At 56.0% G+C, this 19406-nt stretch overlaps 1 protein-coding gene across 1 annotated transcript; it reads right to left on the reverse strand.

The window, feature by feature from the left end:
- Positions 1-1511: 1511 nt before the first annotated feature.
- Positions 1512-17542, reverse strand: SYNGR3 (synaptogyrin 3). The gene is made up of 4 exons (XM_051779199.1): positions 17393-17542; positions 9177-9417; positions 5593-5735; positions 1512-3792 (listed from the first exon to the last, which is right to left on the reverse strand). Exons 1-4 carry the CDS (start codon positions 17489-17491, stop codon positions 3583-3585), a joined length of 693 nt encoding a protein of 230 aa, XP_051635159.1. The 5' UTR covers positions 17492-17542; the 3' UTR covers positions 1512-3582.
- Positions 17543-19406: the final 1864 nt, after the last annotated feature.

The raw sequence follows: 19406 nt of genomic DNA on the forward strand, positions 1-19406 counted from the left end.
AAAACTCCAATTCTTTCAAATCTTTTAATATGCTTTAAATAAATTGCAAACCCCACGACGTGGTTACCCCAGTGCTGGGAAACACCCGTGTTGTCCTGGCAGAGCCTCCTGGAGCAGGGGGGTTGGGCAGCACTCAGCATGGGATTGCTGGAATTCTGCTCTTTACACCCAAATTCAGTGCTAACAGAAGGTTTTGGGCTGAGCTGAGCACAGCAGAGTCCTGCCCTCTGCGAGCTTGAGGTGCTGGGGGGTCCCGAGCTCTGAGGAGAACAGAGGGGCATAAACGGCTTGTGAGGATGGCACAGCCCTGGCATGCTCAGGACAGTCCTGGCGTGGTTTTGGGACAGCCTTGGCATGCTCAGGACAGTCCTGGCACGTTTTTAGGATGTGGTCTGGGTAGTTATGAGGGAACAAGTGCTGTTGTACCACATCAAATGGGCTGGGAGAAAAAACTGGGGAGAAAGAAGGTGGAAATGGATGTTACAAATACCTGAACCCCCAGTACAGCAGTTCCTGCTCCCATGGCTCCAGTTCTCTAACCATGGGCCCCTTGGGCTGTATTTATTCCAGCCCCACCTGCACACTCTGATCTGCCCAAGGGGTCATGGACACACTGAGGTGTGACAGCACCTCGGGCACCGCAGGGTGACACCGAGCAGCTCGTGGGGACACTGGGGGGGCTCACAGAGGATTCCAGGCAGGATTCCAGGCACAGGGTGTCAGTGGCCAGGCTGTGGGGTTGTGTCTCACCCCGCCTCTGAGCATGTTTGGATTCAGCTGGGTGGAGGCTGCTGTGGGGTTGGGGAGCTGCACGTGGGGCCTTCGGCAACAGCCCCCCCAGCCAACCCAAAAAGGGGAGTGTTTGGGTCGGGCTGAGGTGGGTCAATGCTCCTTTCAAGGCTGGCATATCTTGGCTGCTGTGGGGCCACCTGACTTTTGGGTTGTCCCCTCCTGCCTCAGCGTGGCCACATCCTACATAAACCCATCACTATTCCCTGGGAAAACGTCCCAGCTATGGGTGTCCTGCCTGTCCGAGCTGCCCATCCCAGTGCCACCCCAGCAGGGACAGGCTCCCCTCCCTGACAGGGACCGGCATTTTGGGTGCAGAGGGATCAGGGTTAACCTCCCCTGAGGTGCCTGTTGATGTGGCTGGACATGTTATTCTCTGCTCTAGTTTAATCAAGGAACAATCTGTCCTGCCTTCCTGCTGCCAGGAAGCCTCTCTGGTGCCCAAGCCCTTTCTCCTCCTCCTCCTTCTCCTCCTCCTCCTCCTCCTCCTCCTCTCCTGCCCAGCAGAGCAGCCAAGTGCTGCCTGCAAGGTGAAGGTAACACTGATTTTTAAGAGGTGGAACAAGCTGCTGACCTCGAGAAGAACCAGGTGCCTCAGCCGGGGGCTGGAGCTGTGCCGGCGGCATTCCCATGTCATTCCCTGACTCCCGAGGTCAGTCCTGGCACCGAGCGTGGTGGGATGTGCGTGTGGGGCAAAGAAAGGCAATGCAGGCCTCGGGGGGACATTCAGAGCGTGTAATATTCAGCATGGGGGGTACAGGGGGCAGGACACGTCCCGCAGGCAGACACAGCTTTAGCTCTTCACGGATACAAGGAAACTCTGGAACAGTTATATTATAGTTAGAAAAAATACACTGTACCGAACGAACATTATCTCACGTACAATCAATTTAAACATTTAAATTGATTATAATTTTGCTAAAATATTAACACGAGTACTGGTTGTGCTGCTAAAGTTTCAGTGTTCCCTCTAAGGAAAATATTGCTACAGTTCTACCAGACCCTGTATTAAAATCCTTGGGGTTTTTCCTTTCCCAGCAAGACTGGCTCCACAAAACCACAAAGATCCTGGAATTCATTTAGGCTACCCCGGGGTTTGGGTGTCCCTGGTCAGGCACCTGTGAGGAGCTCAGCACTGGCACAGCCAGGGAATGCTCATGGAACCCGGGCTGGATGGAGGGAGGCAGGGAATGCACTTTGTCACCGGCAGTGGCCGCTCAGGAGGATTTGCTGCTGATTACTTGGTTTAAATGGGATTCGGCAGCAGGAATGAGCTGTGGTGGTGGTGACCAGGACCTGCTCCACGGGGAGGAGCAGGCTCTGACTGTTGCTCCTCACGAGGGCGAAGGCAGCAGCGGCTTTGCCGGAGGGAACTGGCAAGGCAAGACCCCGGAGTGCCGGAGAGCTGGGAGAGCCGGGGGTCTCCAAGGATGGAGCTGCCACCAAGGGGGTCAAGAAGTCAAGTTTCAGCTCCTCTGCTCAGTCCTCAGTGACACATGGCCTGGATCAGCTGCTGCACAGGCAGGGAAAGTCATCGGGGAAAGTTATCAGGGAAAGCCAGCAGGGAAAGCCGGCAGGGAAAGCTGGAAGGGAAAGCTGGAAGGGAAAGCCGGCAGGTGGCTGACAAGGACCCACTGGATTTTACATATTTTGTTTTTACAAGGCAGGAATTTTGCAGCTGAAACTCCAAACTGAGCCTCTTTCCTGGGTGCTTTTCACTGACTCTCTCCCCCCACCATTTCCAAACATGTGAGCCCACTCGGGAGGGACTTCAATGGCCTGTGAAGCCTTTCCAGTTCCCTGCCTGAATTCCTCATTTCTGGAGACTGCAGGGTGACACACATGTCCCCACCTGGGGTTCTGCTGCAGCTGACAGATGGTGGCTGCTCCCAGTATGAAAACACAAGTCCAATATTGCTCCTAATGGCCTTGGACTTTGCATCTGAGCCCCCCGCCCTTGGTGCCAGGGCTGAGCGGGAGGACGTGGCAGCAGTGCCAACCAGAAACTTCTCAATTCCCTGGTGAACAAACAGAACCACAACATGCCATATCCTGCTGATCACAGGCTATTCCCAGTTAGCAGCCAGCTACTGCTGAACTGGTTTCCAGTTTCAAACAGTAACTTTTTACACCCTTGACCAGAACCCATTGAAGAACAGAATTAATCTGGATATTGACCCTGACCCCGACCCACTGTGACCCCCCCCCTGTGCCTCTAAGCCAAGTTTGAAACACCTGTTTGGATATTTGTTTTGTACAGTAAATATATACAAAGAAAAGTAACACAGACACCACTTAACTTCCTTGTGAATTTGGCACTTTCCATGGAACATGGACTGGAAAGCTCCTCAGCAGGAGCCCAACCCTCCCCACCACCCACCCACCCTCGACAGATTCTGTGTTAGCTCCGGAAGAACGAGATAAATAACTCCTCAGAACGAGAGAAATAACTCCTCAGCTACTGTTTTCTAAGAGGAAAAGGTGTCCTGGGCTTTCCCAGCAGAGCCAGCACCCGGCACCAAGGCTTAGAGAGGGCATTTATTCATCTTCCCCACGTGTAGGTGATGTGGTAACAACCTTCCTTTCTTCTGGCTTAGAGGGAACACTGCTTTTAGAAACCCTGGGACAGGTAAGACAAGAACCAATACCACTGTACAGAATTCACTGCACAACGAGCTAATAAAGGGACCCAGCACTGACTGGCCACGGCAAGGAAATGGGACTGAATACATTTGGGATCGGCCGGATCCGGTGCTGCACCGTGGGACGCGGCCCCGGGGACGCCCCGGGCCCTCAGTACGCTGGCACTTGGTAACCTTTGGGGTTGGCCTCTAAGGTCTCAGTGAAGGGGGGGCTCTGGTAGGTCTCCGTGCTCTCGGTGCCGCTGCCCACGGGGTACCCGGGGTACGGCGCGCTCGGGTCGGCGGGGAACTGGTCGGTGGCAAAGAGCGACATGTCCGTGCCCAGGCGGTACCTCTGCAGGGCCCTCACTGCCAGCACCACCTGCGGGGGGAGCAGGAGGTCAGGGGGGGCAACCTGCATGGTCTCAGCATGCCACAACCCCCCCAGGACCCTGCATGGCCCCAGGACCCCGTGACCCCTCAGGACCTCACGTCCTCCCAGGACCTTGCACTCCCCCAGGACCCCACTTCCCTCCAGGATTCCACAACCCCCTCAGGATCTCATATTCCCCCAGGACCCCACATCCCCCCAGGATCCCACAGTGCCCTCAGGATCTCGCATTCCCCCATGATCCTGTGTCACCTCAGGACCCTGCCCTCAGGGTCCTCCAGGACCCCACATCCCCCCAGGACCCTGAGTTCCCCCAGGACCCCACATTCCCAGCACTGAGCACGTGGCAGCATCCCAGGAAGCTGCTGCCCCACTCTGTTATAACCATGAGCTAATCCAGCCCAAAGCCCACCCTGTAACCCTAAAGGGGCCATTTCTGTGTGACAGGTTGACCCCAAAGCTGTGTCAGGGGTGGGGGTTGCAGCCTGGGCTCAAGACCCCTGGCTGTGCAGATTTGGCACTGCTGGCACCAATGAACCCCTGTGCTGTGGGGAGGGAAAACTGATGAGTGCCAGGCCAGGAAAATAGGTCAGTTCTGCCAAGACTCCTTCACCCTCTTCCAGGTTGCCAGAATTGAGGTCACAAAGGGTGGGAAATGTGGGCGGCAGAGCCGCGAGTGCTCGCTCTGATTTCAGGAGGTTTCATTAACAATTTCAATTAGTTTATACATGACAGGCTCAGGAGGGGGAAAATAATGCCTGTAGACACTGAGAATGGCTTCCCAACCATCCTGGCCATCCTCTGGGATAGTAACAGGGGAGTGGTGTCCCCGCTGCCCACCTGGGGTGAGAGCAGATGCTGAGGGGATGCCCTGGGGGCTGCACTCAACGGGCACTCAGGCAACACAGGGATGGAGAAGAGCTGTGGGGAGCTGGGATTAAAAGAGATTTATTTGGATAATCATAAATCAGGGAGCAGTTGAATTGGTGAGGAACTGGAGCCAGGCTGCTGCTGGAAAACCTCGGGCTGGCTTTTGCCCCAATTCCCTTAAGGCAAAATGGAATTAGGGCACATCCTGGGGCTCTCTGCCCAGGAAAAACTGGAGGAGTGGAGGTGACACGGAGCTGTCCTGGCTTCTCCACACACAGCCTGTGGAGCAGGAGACCCCTGAGTGGCACAGGCCCCCACTACATGTGGGGTCCAGCAGCTGTAGGAAAGGGGCTCTGGGAGACGTTCCCCTGCCCCTGTGGGCCCTGGGGATGCACAAAGCCAAAAACAGGGAACACAGTGGGTTTCTACAAGCCCCTGCCTCTTGGTGGACAGCAGAGGGGCCAGCCTGGCTTGTCCCAGGGAGCTGATGAGCCTGAGAGCTCCCAAAATCCCCCTGCCATCCCACGAAACCAGCTCAGAGCAGTGACCTGCTCCTGGGGACTGGCTGGCCTCTAACGAGGTCCTGAAATCAGGGCAGCTCGTGGCTGGTGACACGTTCTCAATGGGAACACAACTTTCCAGGTGCAGGAGAAGGGGAAGCCTGGAATTACCCAGAGAGAGGGGCTGAGCTGACGCTTCCTGGGTAAGAAACCACCAGTTTCATCTGTGGAGGGCCCACAGTTCCCTCAGGGCAGCCCCTCAGTGCCCACCAGGATTCACTTCTCCAAACCCTCCCCAGATTCCTCCTCCAGCCCGGTGCTGGGCCCCAAGGAGGTTTTGTGTCTGCCCCAAGGAGGTTTTGTGTCTGCCCCGAGGAGGTTTTGTGTCTGCCCTGCCCAGCTCAGCTGGGGCTGCACTCACCCAGATGATGATGGAGAAGAAGGAGAAGGTGATGGCTGCCCGTGCAGCATCAGCCCCCTGTGCAAAGGCCCTGGTCAGCGTCGTCCGCTGCCACTGGTTGGCCAGGAAGCAGAAGGCCACAAACCACAGGAAGGCCAGGAAACCTGGAAGAGAACAGAGCTGGTCAGTGCTGTCACCTCCTCTCCTGCAAGGACCCCATCTGCTGCTGCAAAGGGCATATTTAATGGGATACTGGGAAGAAATCCCTCCCTGTGAGGGTGGGCAGGCCCTGGCACAGGTTGCCCAGAGAAGCTGTGGCTGCCCCATCCCTGCAAGTGTCCAAGGCCAGGTTGGAAGGGGCTTGGAGCAACCTGGGATAGTGGGAGATGTCCCTGCCCTTGACAGGGGGTGGAACTGGATGAGCTTTAAGGTCTCTTCCAAGCCAAACCATTCCATAATCCTGTGATTCTGTGACACACGTGACAGCTCTGCTCCTCCCTGCAGAGAATCCCTCTGGGGCTGTGGAACTGAGCAAAAATACTCTGGTGATTATTCCTTACTGGAACCAAAGCTGGCTGAGCAAGATATGGCTGCAGCTCCCCTAATTCAATCACCAGCCAGCAGCTCTGCCAGATGCCAAGGAGCTCAGCAAACAGTCAAGAAACAAGCCAAGAGCACAAAGCCTAAGGAGCAGGGATGCTTTCCAGAGCTGGGAGGAGGAGCTGCACAACCTGGAGCCTCCCATGATGCTGTTTTAAGGGTCTTCAGCTTTCCTGAGGTCGCCCCACCCTCCAATTTGGATGTCAGTGCATGTGTGGATGCTGGGAATTCTGATCTGATGCTGATTCCTGGTGCTGATTCCACCCAGCACCTTCCCAAGGATCATCAGCACATCAGTATGAGCAGCCACACTGCCAGTCCCCTGGGGCTGCTGGCTGTCTGACTGCAGGGAGAGGAAGAACCTTCCTTTATTCCCCTTTATTTCCCTTTATTCCCTTTTATCTTGCCAGTTGTCCCTAAGTATGATATAAAATGCACGTGAGCATCCCCACCCAGTGCTGGAGTCACAGGGCCCACTGCCTTTAACTCACAGTTTGCTCCTAATTGCAGTTTAAGGAGCCACATTCTTTGTCTCCTTCTCCTGCATGGCTGGGCCTGGGGCTTCCCAACCATCCACACTTCCATCAGCCTGGTCAGGAAACTGCCCTCACAGCAAGGATCAGCCAGGCTTTCCCTTTCCAAAGCACAGACATTTCACCAGAAATGTCCTGTCACCAAACTACCAAAGCTCTGCCTCTGCACTTTCACTTCCCCTTAGGCTGATGGCTTGTTGTCAGTGACCTCTGGGATTTATTCCTTAAAGGTCCTCAGGGTCAGAGATGTTTTCTGCTCCCCAGCTCTGTTACAACAGGGCTTTACCAGCAGCTGCTCCCTGCTACGGGAAGCAGATCCAACCCCTAAATTTGGACACAAGGAGATGCACACCCCAGAGATGGTGCTGGCTGGTGTGAGATGAGTCTGGGTCCCCAGTGCCATCACAGCCCATCTGTCCCTGGTGTCACCCGAGGGCTTTCAGGAGTTACAATGACATCATGCACATTCCCGACCGTGCACCGGCTGTGCCGGGTACTGCAGCTGCCAAATTCCTCCGCAGCACCGAGGTGGGGGAGACCCGACCCTCCTCATCCTGAAACCACCAGCCAGCGTCGTGTCCCTGGGGTTGCTTCTCCTGCCACCCATGTGGACTTCCCAGAGGTTTGGTGATGCAGAGACGAGCCTTTCCCCTCCACATCAGCTCTGCCTGCAGCCCCGAGAGGAGGAGGATTCCCTGCAGTGCCACGGGAAGGCAGGAATTGCTGCCGATGCAGGAGATGGGGTCAGGCACAGAGAGCATCTCCAGAAACACAAGCCAGCTGTGGTTCAAAGTTTGGAGGACTGACACAGATTTTAAACCCCCCCAAGGAGGGCTGAGCTGGCAGTGACGTGGTGAGGCTGCACGTGCCAGCCCCAGCTCCAGCTGCTCCAGCAGCAGCTCCACAACCTCCAGCACACAGGAGAAATGGAAAACGCCAGGAGGCACCACAAAAGCCAGGAGATAATTATCATTTTAGGATCTGCAGACAACAGACTGCAAACACCAGGAAAGATGTGTTACCACCCTAATCCCAGCCTGGACCCAAGCAAACCCCTGTCTACAGGAGCTGCTGGAAGAGCAGCTGGAAGAGAAAGTTGCAAATGCTGTTTGCAGTGTGGTGGCCCTGCCTGAACCCCTGTCTGTGTCCCAGTACTACCACCCAGTTATTTCCCAGGTGCATTTTAGGAAGAAATTCTTCCCTGTGAGGGTGGGGAGGCCCTGGCACAGGTTGCCCAGAGAAGCTGTGGCTGCCCCATCCCTGGAAGTGTCCAAGGCCAGGTTGGACATGGCTTGGAGCAACCTGGGCTAGTGGGAGGTGTCCCTGCCCATGGCAGGGGGTGGCACTGGATGGGCTTTAAGATCCCTTCCAACCCAAACCATTCCAGGCTTCCATGATACTCTCATTCCCCCAGCCAGTGGATGCATGACAAGGACCAAGGAGAAATGAGGCAGAGATGGAGAGCAGTGCCAGTTCCCACATCCCTGGCAGGGAGCAAAGGGCTGCCAGGAGGTGGAAGGTAGGGAGGGAGGATTGCAGCCTCACTCTGCCACACGCAGCAGCAGCCAGGAGATGGATGTGATGTTCTCCTTCTGCTTGAATCCAAGGGTTTCAGGCACTGAGCCCCATGGAAGGGGCTGTAAATATTCCCTAACAAGGGCTGGACGCCGGTGCTCCAGCACCACGGAAATGAGCTCTCCAGCAAGGAGAGAACACCCTCAGTGACAGGCCAGCACAGGGAGGTGATGATGGATGCTCTCATCTGGGACAGAGAGCCACCAGCGATGCCTGTGCTGGATAAATCACCTTCAGACTTTGCTGACACGAGAGCCTGGGAATGGGGAACATCAGCTGCCAGCAGAGCCAGGCAGCTCCCGCAGCAGCTGAGCAGAGGATGTTCTCTCCCAGCTCAAGGCATCCTGCCTGCTCCTGTTTGCACAGATCAGCCTCAGGTCCAGGGGCTCCAGAGGGCACAGAAGGTCCATGCCAGCCCTGGGGGTCCCAGCCCCCCTGCCCACAGGGAGGGGGGCCAGAGGGGTGCAGAAACTGCTTCTGCTCCGCTCCAAACACATGCACAGAGTGAAACCAGACTCAGCACGACTGATGAAACCACCTTTTCATGAGCCAGAAGTTGATGTGGGAGGGTAAAACCCCCATCTGGTCTCTGACGTGACCATCAAGCCTCACTTCTCTGTGTGGCCTCACCAAAGCCAGCTCAGAAATGTCTCCAGCTGCAGCAGTGACACAGACAAGTGGTTCTGCCCCCAAGCCACCACATGCAGCTTCCCCACCGCTGCCCCTGAGCTCATGGCTGGGTGGGACAAGGCCCCTGCCACCCCTGTTCTCCCTGAACGAGGCACTGAAGTTGTGTCAGGCCGTGGGGGGAGAGGGGAGGACTCGGGAGTGGAGCTGCAGGGCCCAGCTCTGACCCCCTGGAGCCAGAGCCGCCCCTCCCTCAGCCTGCAGAGGTACCTGAGAAGCCGAGGTCCAGCAGCACGGCCCGTTTGCGGTCCTTAACGCTGCTGATCTGCTGGAAGTACAGGTCCACGATGAAGAAGAAGATGCAGCCGAAGAAGGCGATGATGCCGACGGCGATGCCGTAGCTGCAGGCGCTCTCATTCTCGTTGAAGATGCAGAGCAGCTCGGAGCTCTGGCTGTCCTTGTTCACGTAGCACTCGTTCACAATGGAGCCAAACACCACGATGGAGAAGATCTGCAGAAGGAAGGAGGAAACACAGCTTGCTGCTGTTTACATTTACCTCCCTTTTCCAACAGCAACATAACTGGATTCAGTTCTGTCATTGACTCCATGGCAACATGGTATTTGTGAGATGCATCCTGACTCCCGTCTGGTTGGTGGCTCCAGCCAGAGGGCTGGTGGATGGTACCTGGTGGTCCTCCCCTGTGAGCCTGCCTGCCTTTCAGTGCCCTGCCTTGCAGAGTATTTTAAGGATGTTTCCTCCAGACAGGCTGGGGAGGGTAAAAATAAACAGACAGGGCAGGTCTCTGCACAGTCCTTGTGCTCATGCTGCTCTCCATCATCAGGCTGTTCTGGATAAACTCCCTGTGTCCCTGTGGAGCCAGGAGGAATGAAGTGCCAGAGGATAACTGAGCTCCTGAAGGCTGAGCCAGGGAAGGGCTGGATGCCTGGTGGAGGTGGGGAGCAGCTCACCTGGGCACAGGAGACAGGCTGCCCTGGGAATGACTGGGCAATTTTCCACCTGGCTTAGCAGGGGCTGGAGGGTGCAGGACCTGCCCCCGTTATCCAGTGACCTGGTTTGGGCCCTGAGAGGGAAAGAAGGGCAGGGGGGCTGCTAGTGGCTGGGACAGGAGGGTGTCTCATCCCTGCAGGCAGGGAAGGAGCGGGCTGGCAGCAGCAGCCTGCACTAATACCATTTACCACGCTGCAGGCTGAAGTAAATCCCTTATCTCCCAACACCAAAGGCAGGAGCAGAAGCTGCGGGACAAGCTGCATCCCAATCCACTCTGGATCCCGCTCTGTCAGAGCTTGGGAAGAGCTGCCCCATGCCTGCATCTCGGGCTCTGAGCAGGAGGGGAGGGAGGCCTGCAGGCACTGTCCATCCCGCTGTGAGCCTCCGATTTCAGCCCTGGCTGTCTGCATCCCCGCCTGCATCCCTGCCTGCATCCCCGCCTGCATCCCTGCCTGCATCCCTGCCCACATCCCTGCCTGCATCCCGGCTCCCCAGGCGCTGCTGGAGGCCAGGGATGCGGGAGGGGAGATAAGAGGCTGCCTGGGAGCCCCTGGGGACTGGCACGATCAGCTCCCACTGCACCCGCAGGAACAGCACAACATGGGGGGCACGAGACAGGGACGGGAGACACGGGGGCAGCAGCCCAGGAGCCACAGCAGGAGTCACAGCTGGTGGCTTTCACAGTCACCCGTGTCCCAGTGCTGCTGCCCTGCCATGGGTCACCTCCAGCAGCCCCCAGGAAGCCACGTCACAGAGGGGGGAAATGGAGCAAACCAGCCCCAAAGACCCAAGTCACCCATTGGCATCTGCACCCTGTTCCTCACCAGTGCCACCCTTAGCTCATCATCATCACCATCACCACCATCATCACCATCATCATCATCACCATCACCACCATCATCACCATCACCACCATCATCACCATCACCATCATCATCACCATCACCATCACCATCATCACCATCACCATGCACACAACAAGGGCACTGCGTGTAAGGAAGAAACAACAACAAACAGCAATAATGATTTTCCCAATAATGATTTTCAGCAATAATGCTCTGGCAGCAGCTGTAACATCAGCAGTTGTAAAAAATCCGTTCATAAATAATGCAAAATTGTTATTTACCATCAGAAATAGCAACAGCATTAGTAAAACAGGCCCAGGAAGAAATAATGTGATTCTGGAAATCATGAATAATTGAGAACCTCTGATTCCACATGATTACTTCTCTGGCAGGGCAGCAAACTTGTACTCAGCTCCTCTGAGAAGAGTTTTACTCCGTTCTCCCAGCAGTAACAACCTTCCCCGTGCCTTTGGGAGCCTGGTGGGAGCCCAGAATTTTGGTGGGTGAGGCAGAGCTCCTGTAAATACAACTGAGGATGTCACAGAGCAGAGGTCTGGTACCTGCACCAGGTTTGCACACCCGGGGCTGTTGATGGAGGATGCCCAGAAAAGATGTTTTACCACTTATCTTCCAGCTCCAGGGGGCTTTGGGAAGCAAGGCATCCTTCTTGCTGCCAGACAACCCGAGTGGCTCATCCCACAAGACCCCCATGACCACGTTTTGATGTACAAAACATGGGAAATGTTTTGGACATCAAAATCTTGGGTGGTCAAAATAGTAACGAATTGCAAGCACACGTTTGATAGATGAGCTTAAAACATCAGCTCTGGCTGAAATACTCCTGTCAAAACATGCCTCTGTCAAAACATGGGTTTTCTCTCCCTCGCCCCGTGTTTGAAATGTTAGTTTTTCTTAAAAAAAAAAACCCAACTGGTGCTGGTAAAACATTTTAGTGAGAATAGATTTGGTGTTGTCATTCTAAGTATAGATCAAAAAATGCCTTTTTTTTTTTCTGAGAAAATGTGGGTAGATGGGGGAAAATAAACCTCGTGTTTTTTAAAGTTCATGCAAAACAAGTGCCATTTTCTAATCACCTCTACAAACCACAGTGGCCCAAACCCCCCAGCCAGAGACTTGAAAGTAAAAATACAAGGTCAGATTTTGCACTGTGAGTGAGATTTCATGGGCCTGAGCAATATCTCACAGGACTTGCCAAGGAGCCTTCACAGGACACTCCATTCTCCAGCTGAACCACCCAACACAACCAGCAGCAAATCTTGCTCTTGCTGGATGAACCAGTGCAAGATATGGGTAAGAAAAATAAATTTTCTCCAGTCACTCCAGTGTGGAATTGCATCCTCCCTGCCAAAGCTTCCCCAGGAATGTGCTGGGGCTCCTGGTGTGGGGCTCCTCAGCCCTGAGCGATGGGAGCCCCAGCTCCGGCGGCACAGACCACCAGTGGGGAGGGTGGGGAGGAGGAAAGCTCCCTTCTCCCTTCCAACCCAAACCATTCTAGAATTCTGTGATTCTGCAGGACCCAGAGCTGCCATCACAGGAGCCCAGGGCACTGGGACACCCGTGTGCCCACGATGGAGAGAGACACTTTTTAGGTGTGGATAAAGCTGGAGCCACGTGTCTGCCTTCTCTGCACCAGGTTTTTACCATCTGGAGGCCGGTGGCTGGTCAGGCTGCCTGACTCCCTTCTGGAGTTATACTCTGCAGCTCCCTGTTCCCTCCTGGGGCCTGAACTGGCTGCACCCCAGCACACACACATTTTTCACCCCCCTTGCTTTCAGCCTTCTGCAGCCCAACGCTTAAAACGTGTTCCAGGAGACCTCGTGGTCTGAGCACAGCCAGTGCAAGGAAAATAAAAAGCAAATAACACAAGGGAGCACGAGCTGAAAGCTTCGGCGTGTGAACTGTCAGCCATTTTAAGGTGAGATGTTCCCACTGCTGATGCGCTGTACTGATTTGGGACCTATAAAAAACATCACCAGAAGGTGTGGGGTTGTAGGAGACTGCAAAGCCCTGCTTTGATTACACACGCAAGCAACCATTAAAGTCAGCATCAAGGAAATGCAGCGCATGAAGACAAATAACCCCGAGCTCATTTCCTCTGCTGCGGCTCCTGATCGATGGTGCTGGGCACAAACCACACCAGGGAGTCAGCACCAGCCTCTGGGTCACCCCTCACCACTCCAGTGTGGGCACCAGCGAGTCAAATGCCACCCTGCTCAGCGCTCCTCGAGCCTAGCAAGTGAAGGATGGACCAGCAAACGAGAAGGGAAAACAATTAAGGTCAAATTAGCACAGGCCAAATCCTGCTTAGCACAGAGTGTTTCCCTAAGCCCTGGATAAGCCCTCGTGCCGAGCCACACACATCCCTTGGGCACATTCCCCACTCAGGGACGAGCTGGACCCTTGGCAGAGGACCAGCCTCCCTCAACGCCCACCCAGCTCAGACCCAGGGGAAATCAGGGCCCGGGTCCCTCCCCAGTTTATCTTTGCAGTTGTCAGTCACAGGGAAGTTTCCAGCACAGATCTGCATAATTTACTGGAGGGTGTGAAGACTAAAGAACTGCTTTGGGCACCGCCAGATCTCCCACGGGACCACGGCTACGGCCACAGAGGGAAGACCTGACGCGGTTCCTGGCACAGAGAGAGGTGGTCTGATGCTGGCTGTAATAGGTTTATGGACATGTCCACCAGGCTAATCAGCTTGGGAGGATGCATGTTGATGACCACATGACTGATTTTTACTGAATTACTTTTTCTAATGTGGCAAGAGGTGCTGGAACACAGCGCCCATTCAAAGTTCCTAATCTAGTACTGCAATCTGAGCACATGGCACACCAGCAGTGCTTGAGACCAGTGATGACAGAAAACGATAAGTTAGAACCACTTTCAGCTCAGATCCAGTGAAACCTCCCTATAAGTCCATTACCAAAAATGTTAAACTTAAGTTCTGCCTTCAACCTACTGCCCATGGAAAGAGAGAATTAAGGCAGAAATCTGGTGACCCTGCTGAAAAGTGGCCAAGACCAAAGTCTGAAGCAGTTAAGATCATGGTAATGACTCTCAGAATCACCATGGGTTCCTTAAGTGCCAGAGCAGCCCTGGAGCTCTTCTTTTAGAGCCCCAAGTGCTCGAGAGGCAGCAAACCCCCTGAAGAGTTGCCCAGAGCTTACTCCCTGTATTTCTCGCTGATGTCTCCTGGGGAGTTCTCCTGGCTGTGCCAAGCAGCCACTTCCATCAGCATCTGTAGGACGCCTGGAGCAGGTGAGGTCTGCTCCCAAAAGGGAGCTTCCCAGGCTCCAACTCCAAACCTTCACAGGAGCTGTGTGTTGTATCCCAGCAAACCCACACTTCCACCCCGTAGCACCTCAAACCAGCCCTCCCACAGCTGCACACGCACACTGTGGGTCATGTTGAGCTTCTCATCCACCAACACCCTCAAGTGCTTCTCCTCAGGGCAGCTCCCAATCCATTATCCCAAACAAGCCTGTATTTGGGCTTAGGATTGTCCGAACCCACATGAAAGACCTTGCACTTGGCAGTGTTGGACCTCAACAAGTTCACACAGTCCCACCTCTCTGGCCTGTCCCGGTCCCTCTGGATGCTCCATCCCTTCTCTCCAGTGTCAATCACACCACACAGCTTGGGGTCATCTGGCCCAGATGATGAACTACAAAATTATTCAACTTTAAGAAATAAGAGGCAGCAGATCAGGTCAGGCAGTTTCCAGTGTTGCAGGAAAGGGTTTTCCAGCTGTGTAGGCACCGCACTTTTACTGCTGCTCTGACTGAAATCATGGGGATTACTGGAAACATTTCTTAGTATATTTTCCAAAACTGCCTTTAAAAGCCAAACCTAAATGTACGTCAAGAGAACAATTCCCCTGCAAAGCTGAGTGGCCACTTGAAAGCCTGGCTGGCACGGGCAGTGACAGCTAAAGGAACTCATGACTCTGTGGGCATCCTTCGTGAATATCCAGTCTGTTTTGCTGTGCAAAAAATGTCTCAAAAGGAAACCACAAGAGCGATCACATCTTCATCTGACAAACTGCATCAGACGGAGGGGGAAGAGATGAATGAGGAACTGTTAAATGGTTCTTTCCAGCTTTTGATTTTGCAGCTCAAGCCAGAAGCGGTTTTTTCCCCCTTCAGATACTCAGAATTACTCTGTGAGGGGGAGGTTGTGGTGTGAGGCGGAACCAGGAATCCCCTGTGGCCATCACTGACATTTGGGGCTTTCTGTGTTGAAGTCACCATTCACCTGCCAGTCCCTCAGAGGTTTGCCAGCACAGGGTCTGAATGCAGCCTCAAAGCTGCTGCTGGAGTCACAAAGAGGAACTGGAGCCTCCTTTGGTGGTGGCTCGTTGGGAAGCCCCAGCAATGGTCACCAGCACCGAGTCGCTCACTCCAGGCACATGAGACTGGTCCCAAATCCTTGTGGTGATTCTCCATCACCACCCCAGTACATCTTGGGCAGATCCCTCCTCTTTTCCCCAAGGAATGTCACACACACAGCAAGGGTGATGCCTCCAACGTGAGGTCTGACTGCCCAGGGTAACCACGTTTTACAAGGATGCACCACCAAAGCACAGGAAGGAAAACCATGTGAAGAAAGCCCACCCCAACACCTAAACTTAGGGCTTTTTGAATAACCATCCAGGGCACAGGCAGCCTGGATGTCCCAGGATGGCAGGCAGGGAAGCCTGGGAAGGGCTGTGTTTGCTTTGTGCATCCAGGAGCAGCACGGCGGGCGTTGGTCCGTGCTCCGGCTGCCAACACGGATGTCACCAGGTGCCACAGCACTGCCACGCTCACCCAGGGCAGCAGTTACAAATGAGCAGAACAGAAAGGCAGCAGAGACCTCAGCAAAGCCTTTGGCTGCCTCCTCCATCCAAGATCTCCCCCTGGACATGGCTTTTGTCTGGCAAGAGCAGCAGAGCAACCGCTCGGAAGGAGCCCGGACACGCTCTGCTCTACCAAACCTGCAAGAAACAGCAGGTGGGAAGGGAACCCCCACTCACACCTCCCACCCAACTGCAGTCCCAGCTCACACTGGAAAAGAGTTTTAAGTCTGAAGTGGTTTAAGACACAGGTAACTGGACTGCAGCAGCCAAGGAAAAGCCAACCAAGGCTCCCCCAAAGTGGAGCAGCAATGGAGAAGGGTCCCTGACAGGTCTACCAGCAAATGTGAGACCTGGGAAAAGGGCTGCAAAGGGCTTTTACTGTGGAACTTCCACAGCCAAATCCCCAGCCCACTGAAAAGAGCAGAACCTCTCACTTTGCTCACTGGGCTTTGGAGCTGACTTGTATCCAGTATTGCAAACGTGGATGGGACAGCACCGCACACATCCCGTGTTTGGCCATATCAGTGGTTCCTACACTTGTTTCGAGTTAAGTTGATGTGTTTCTGCAGTTGTAAGCACTTGGCTTTCACCAGTTCCCTGTGAACACAGAGCCACGAGACCAGGGACTTTACCACTGAATAAGCCAGCCAGCAAATACACACAAGACTATTTTCTAAGCTATCTCCATATTCCATATCCTGGTCCTGCTTCCCAGCAGTGTCCAATCCCCGAAGGGATCTCTGGGAGCTCTCTGGATGTGACATGACAGATTTATCTCACACGGGCCCAACTCACCAACAGCGGGTCAGATTTATCCAACCATTCCCCAAACCAACACCACTGTCAACAGTTTGCCACTGCACTCAAGGAGGATCCAGGAGCATCCAGGTGGATCCAGACCAAGTTTTCTAGACTGAGGCAATGCCTCTAGGACACAACTGCTGCCAAGTGCCTGAACCCTGCCCAAAATGCCCCGTCCACATCAAGCTGGATGCCCCAGATCCATTCCTGGCCCAGCTCTGCTCATCCACAGCCTCCAGCCAAGCACCGGAGCTGGGCAGACCCTTCCTACTGGGGGCTTTTGGGAAGGACCTGGCATTCCCGACCTCCCGAGGCCATGCATACCTGCAGATCTCAGCAGAAAAGCCAGGCTGGGGAGGCAAATTAGGGGCTGCTCTCACCCCTGGGCATCCGGGCCCCCGGAGCTCCAGAGCTCAGCTCCCTGTGCTGCCTGGTCGTGGACCACCAAAGCCTTCCCCGAGTGGCTGCACAGCCCATCCCACCGCCTGCTCTCCGCTCCGCGGCAGGAATTCACGGACGGGAAATGGCCAAAGCCCATGCCATCCCTCCAGCAGAACGGGCAGCTGGGCAGGGCTGGCTCCCGGATTTCTGTCACACACACGCATGCACGGAGCGTGGAAGGCAGGAAAATGTCCTCTGCCTCCCGCTCCGCACCCCATCCTGCAGCACCGAACCGGGCACGGGCACCGGCGCATCCCCCCGCCGCTCCCTGCCCCATTCCCAAGGGAATTCCCTGCCGGCTCCCCCGGGAGCCAGCACGGTCCGGGTGCCGGGCACCCCCCGCCGCAGCGACCCCGCACCGGGCACGATGTAACGGGCACGGGCGCGACGCACCCGCCCCGCACCGCGCGCCGGCCCCGCACGGGCACCGGCGATGCCGCGGGCACCGCACCCCGCGCGGGCACTGCCCCCGCACCGCCCCGCACCGCCCGGGGCACCGGGCACTGCCCCTGCCCCGCCGCGCCGCCTCACCCAGGTGGTCACCCGGAGCAGGGTCTGCGGCTGCTTCAGGAAATCCACGGGGTCGATGGCCCCCCCCGCCCGGCCCGCTCCGAAGGACGCTCCTTCCATCTTCCCCCGCCGCCCGCTCCGAGCCGAGCCCCGCGCGCGCGCCCCGCGCCGGCCGCGCGCCTGCCCACCCGCGCCCCCCCCGCGCCCCTCCCGCGTGGGCTCGTCCGCAGCGCCGCGTGCGGGCGGAGGGAGGAACCACCCGCCGGCTCAGGGGGGGCGGGGGGGCACCGGCAGGTGCGCGCGGCCGGCGCGGGGCGCGCTCCCTCCGCAACGGGCCCGGGCTGTGGGCACGGACACTGTGACAGTGTGACAGTGTGACAGTGTCACTGGGCTGTGGGCACGGACACTGACAGTGTGACAGTGTGACAGTGTCACCGGGCTGTGGGCACGGGCACTGTGACACTGTGACACTGTGACAGTGTGATAGTGACAGTGTGACAGTGTCGCCGGCAGGTGGGTATGGGCACCACAGACAGCCAGTGTCACTGTGCTGTGGCCATGGGCTCCATGCTATGGCCATGGTCACCGTGCCACGGCTGGGGACAGCGTGCTGTGGCTGGGGACACCACGATACTTGCCACTGGCAGCATCACTGTGCTATTCCAAGAATTACTGTCCTGTGGTCATCGTGCTGCTTCTGGGGATAACACGGCATAGGCAGGGACAGAGTGTTGTCACCAGTGTCACCGCGCAATGGCAGGGGCTACCTGTGCTATGGCCAGGGCAGCCCCATGCCCTGTCAGTGCCCAGGCTGTTGGCAGGAGGAGATGCCATGCCTGGAGCACAGGGAGGTCACTGCGCTGCTCAGCTCAGCTCTGCTGCAGACACTGACCCTCAGACAACACCCTATCTGTGCACATCCCCCAGAAAGGGTGGCTGTCACCCCTTGGGGGACCCTCAGAGGCTCAGCTATGGCACAAGAGGCTCCATGGCCGATCACAGGGACCTTCAGCTGAGAGCGGAGGGGAGGGTTTGGCGGCCGCTTGTCACTGTTCCACACCCACAGCTGGTGCAAGAAAAGAGAAGTGAAGATGGACAGGGCCTAAGCTCTTGCTTTCCTCACACAGGAAAGCGGGCACCCAGATCTGCCAGGGGACTGCAGGAGGCCAAGCCCCCGTCCTGCTCCCTCCCCATGGACAGTGGGAAGGAGGAAAAAGAAGAGCCTTAGAGGGAAACCCTCAGTTACTGGGAAGGGAGTTCCCCCCGCAGCTCCAGGACCATCTCCTGAGTTAGTTTTCCTAGCACTGTGATGATGATCCTGGTTCCATAGATACCGATGCCATGACAACTCTGACATCATCCGTGCTTGGGACGGGAGCTGCAGGAACGTCGCAGGGAGGAGCATGCGGAGCTGTGGGGCCGGGGGCTTCTCCCGGCTCCTCGGCCAGCTCTTCTCCCACCTGCTGTCCCTGCAGCTCCATCTCCCCTTGCAGGGACCAGCGTCGCTGCCACACCACAGGGGGTACCTGTGTCCAGGTGTGTCCAGCCCCTCACACACACGGTTGTCACACAGCCGAGGATTCCCGTGCGCTCGGCCCGTTTCCAGCTCATTCTGGCCTGTCACAGCTCTGCCAGCCCGTTCTCTCTGGCAGGTGGGATCAGGATTTAACTGTTAAAGCTCATGGTGATGCCACGCAGTTTTTCTCAATTACAGGTGAGTCATCGTCTCTCTGGGCCTATTTCTGAGTCCCAGCAGGAAAAGCAGAACCCAGCCTTTCATTCCTCAGTGCCACCAGCTCAGCAGACATCACGCTGTACTATGCAAACCCGAAATGGCCACGGAGACAATGGTGGGTTGGTCCCTCCTGCTTTCCTCTGGCACGATGTCTCACGGAGCTGGCCAGGCACTGCACCCCAGTGCCAGGAGCATCATTGCCAGCTCATCCCTGAATTGCAGGTCAGGAACAAAGGCCAAATTAACTGGAAGGGATTACCCCAGGTGGGATTTTCAATCAGCTTCGGCAGTTTAGAAGCA

This window comes from Manacus candei, unplaced genomic scaffold (assembly GCF_025592945.1).
Source record: "Manacus candei isolate 608988 ecotype Guabito, Panama unplaced genomic scaffold, ASM2559294v1 h1tg000002l, whole genome shotgun sequence".
Classification (NCBI taxonomy): Eukaryota; Metazoa; Chordata; class Aves; order Passeriformes; family Pipridae; genus Manacus; species Manacus candei.

What these genes read in the sequence shown, in the direction of transcription:
- SYNGR3 (XM_051779199.1), bottom strand. Translation starts at nt 17,491, where the DNA reads ATGGAAGGAGCGTCCTTCGGAGCGGGCCGGGCGGGGGGGGCCATCGAC. An exon ending in TGCTCCGGGTGACCACCTGG is followed by an intron (nt 9,418 to 17,392) that starts GTGAGGCGGCGC and finishes TTCCTTCTGCAG; the next exon opens with ATCTTCTCCATCGTGGTGTT. An exon ending in TCTTCTCCATCATCATCTGG is followed by an intron (nt 3,793 to 5,592) that starts GTGAGTGCAGCC and finishes CTCCCCCCGCAG; the next exon opens with GTGGTGCTGGCAGTGAGGGC.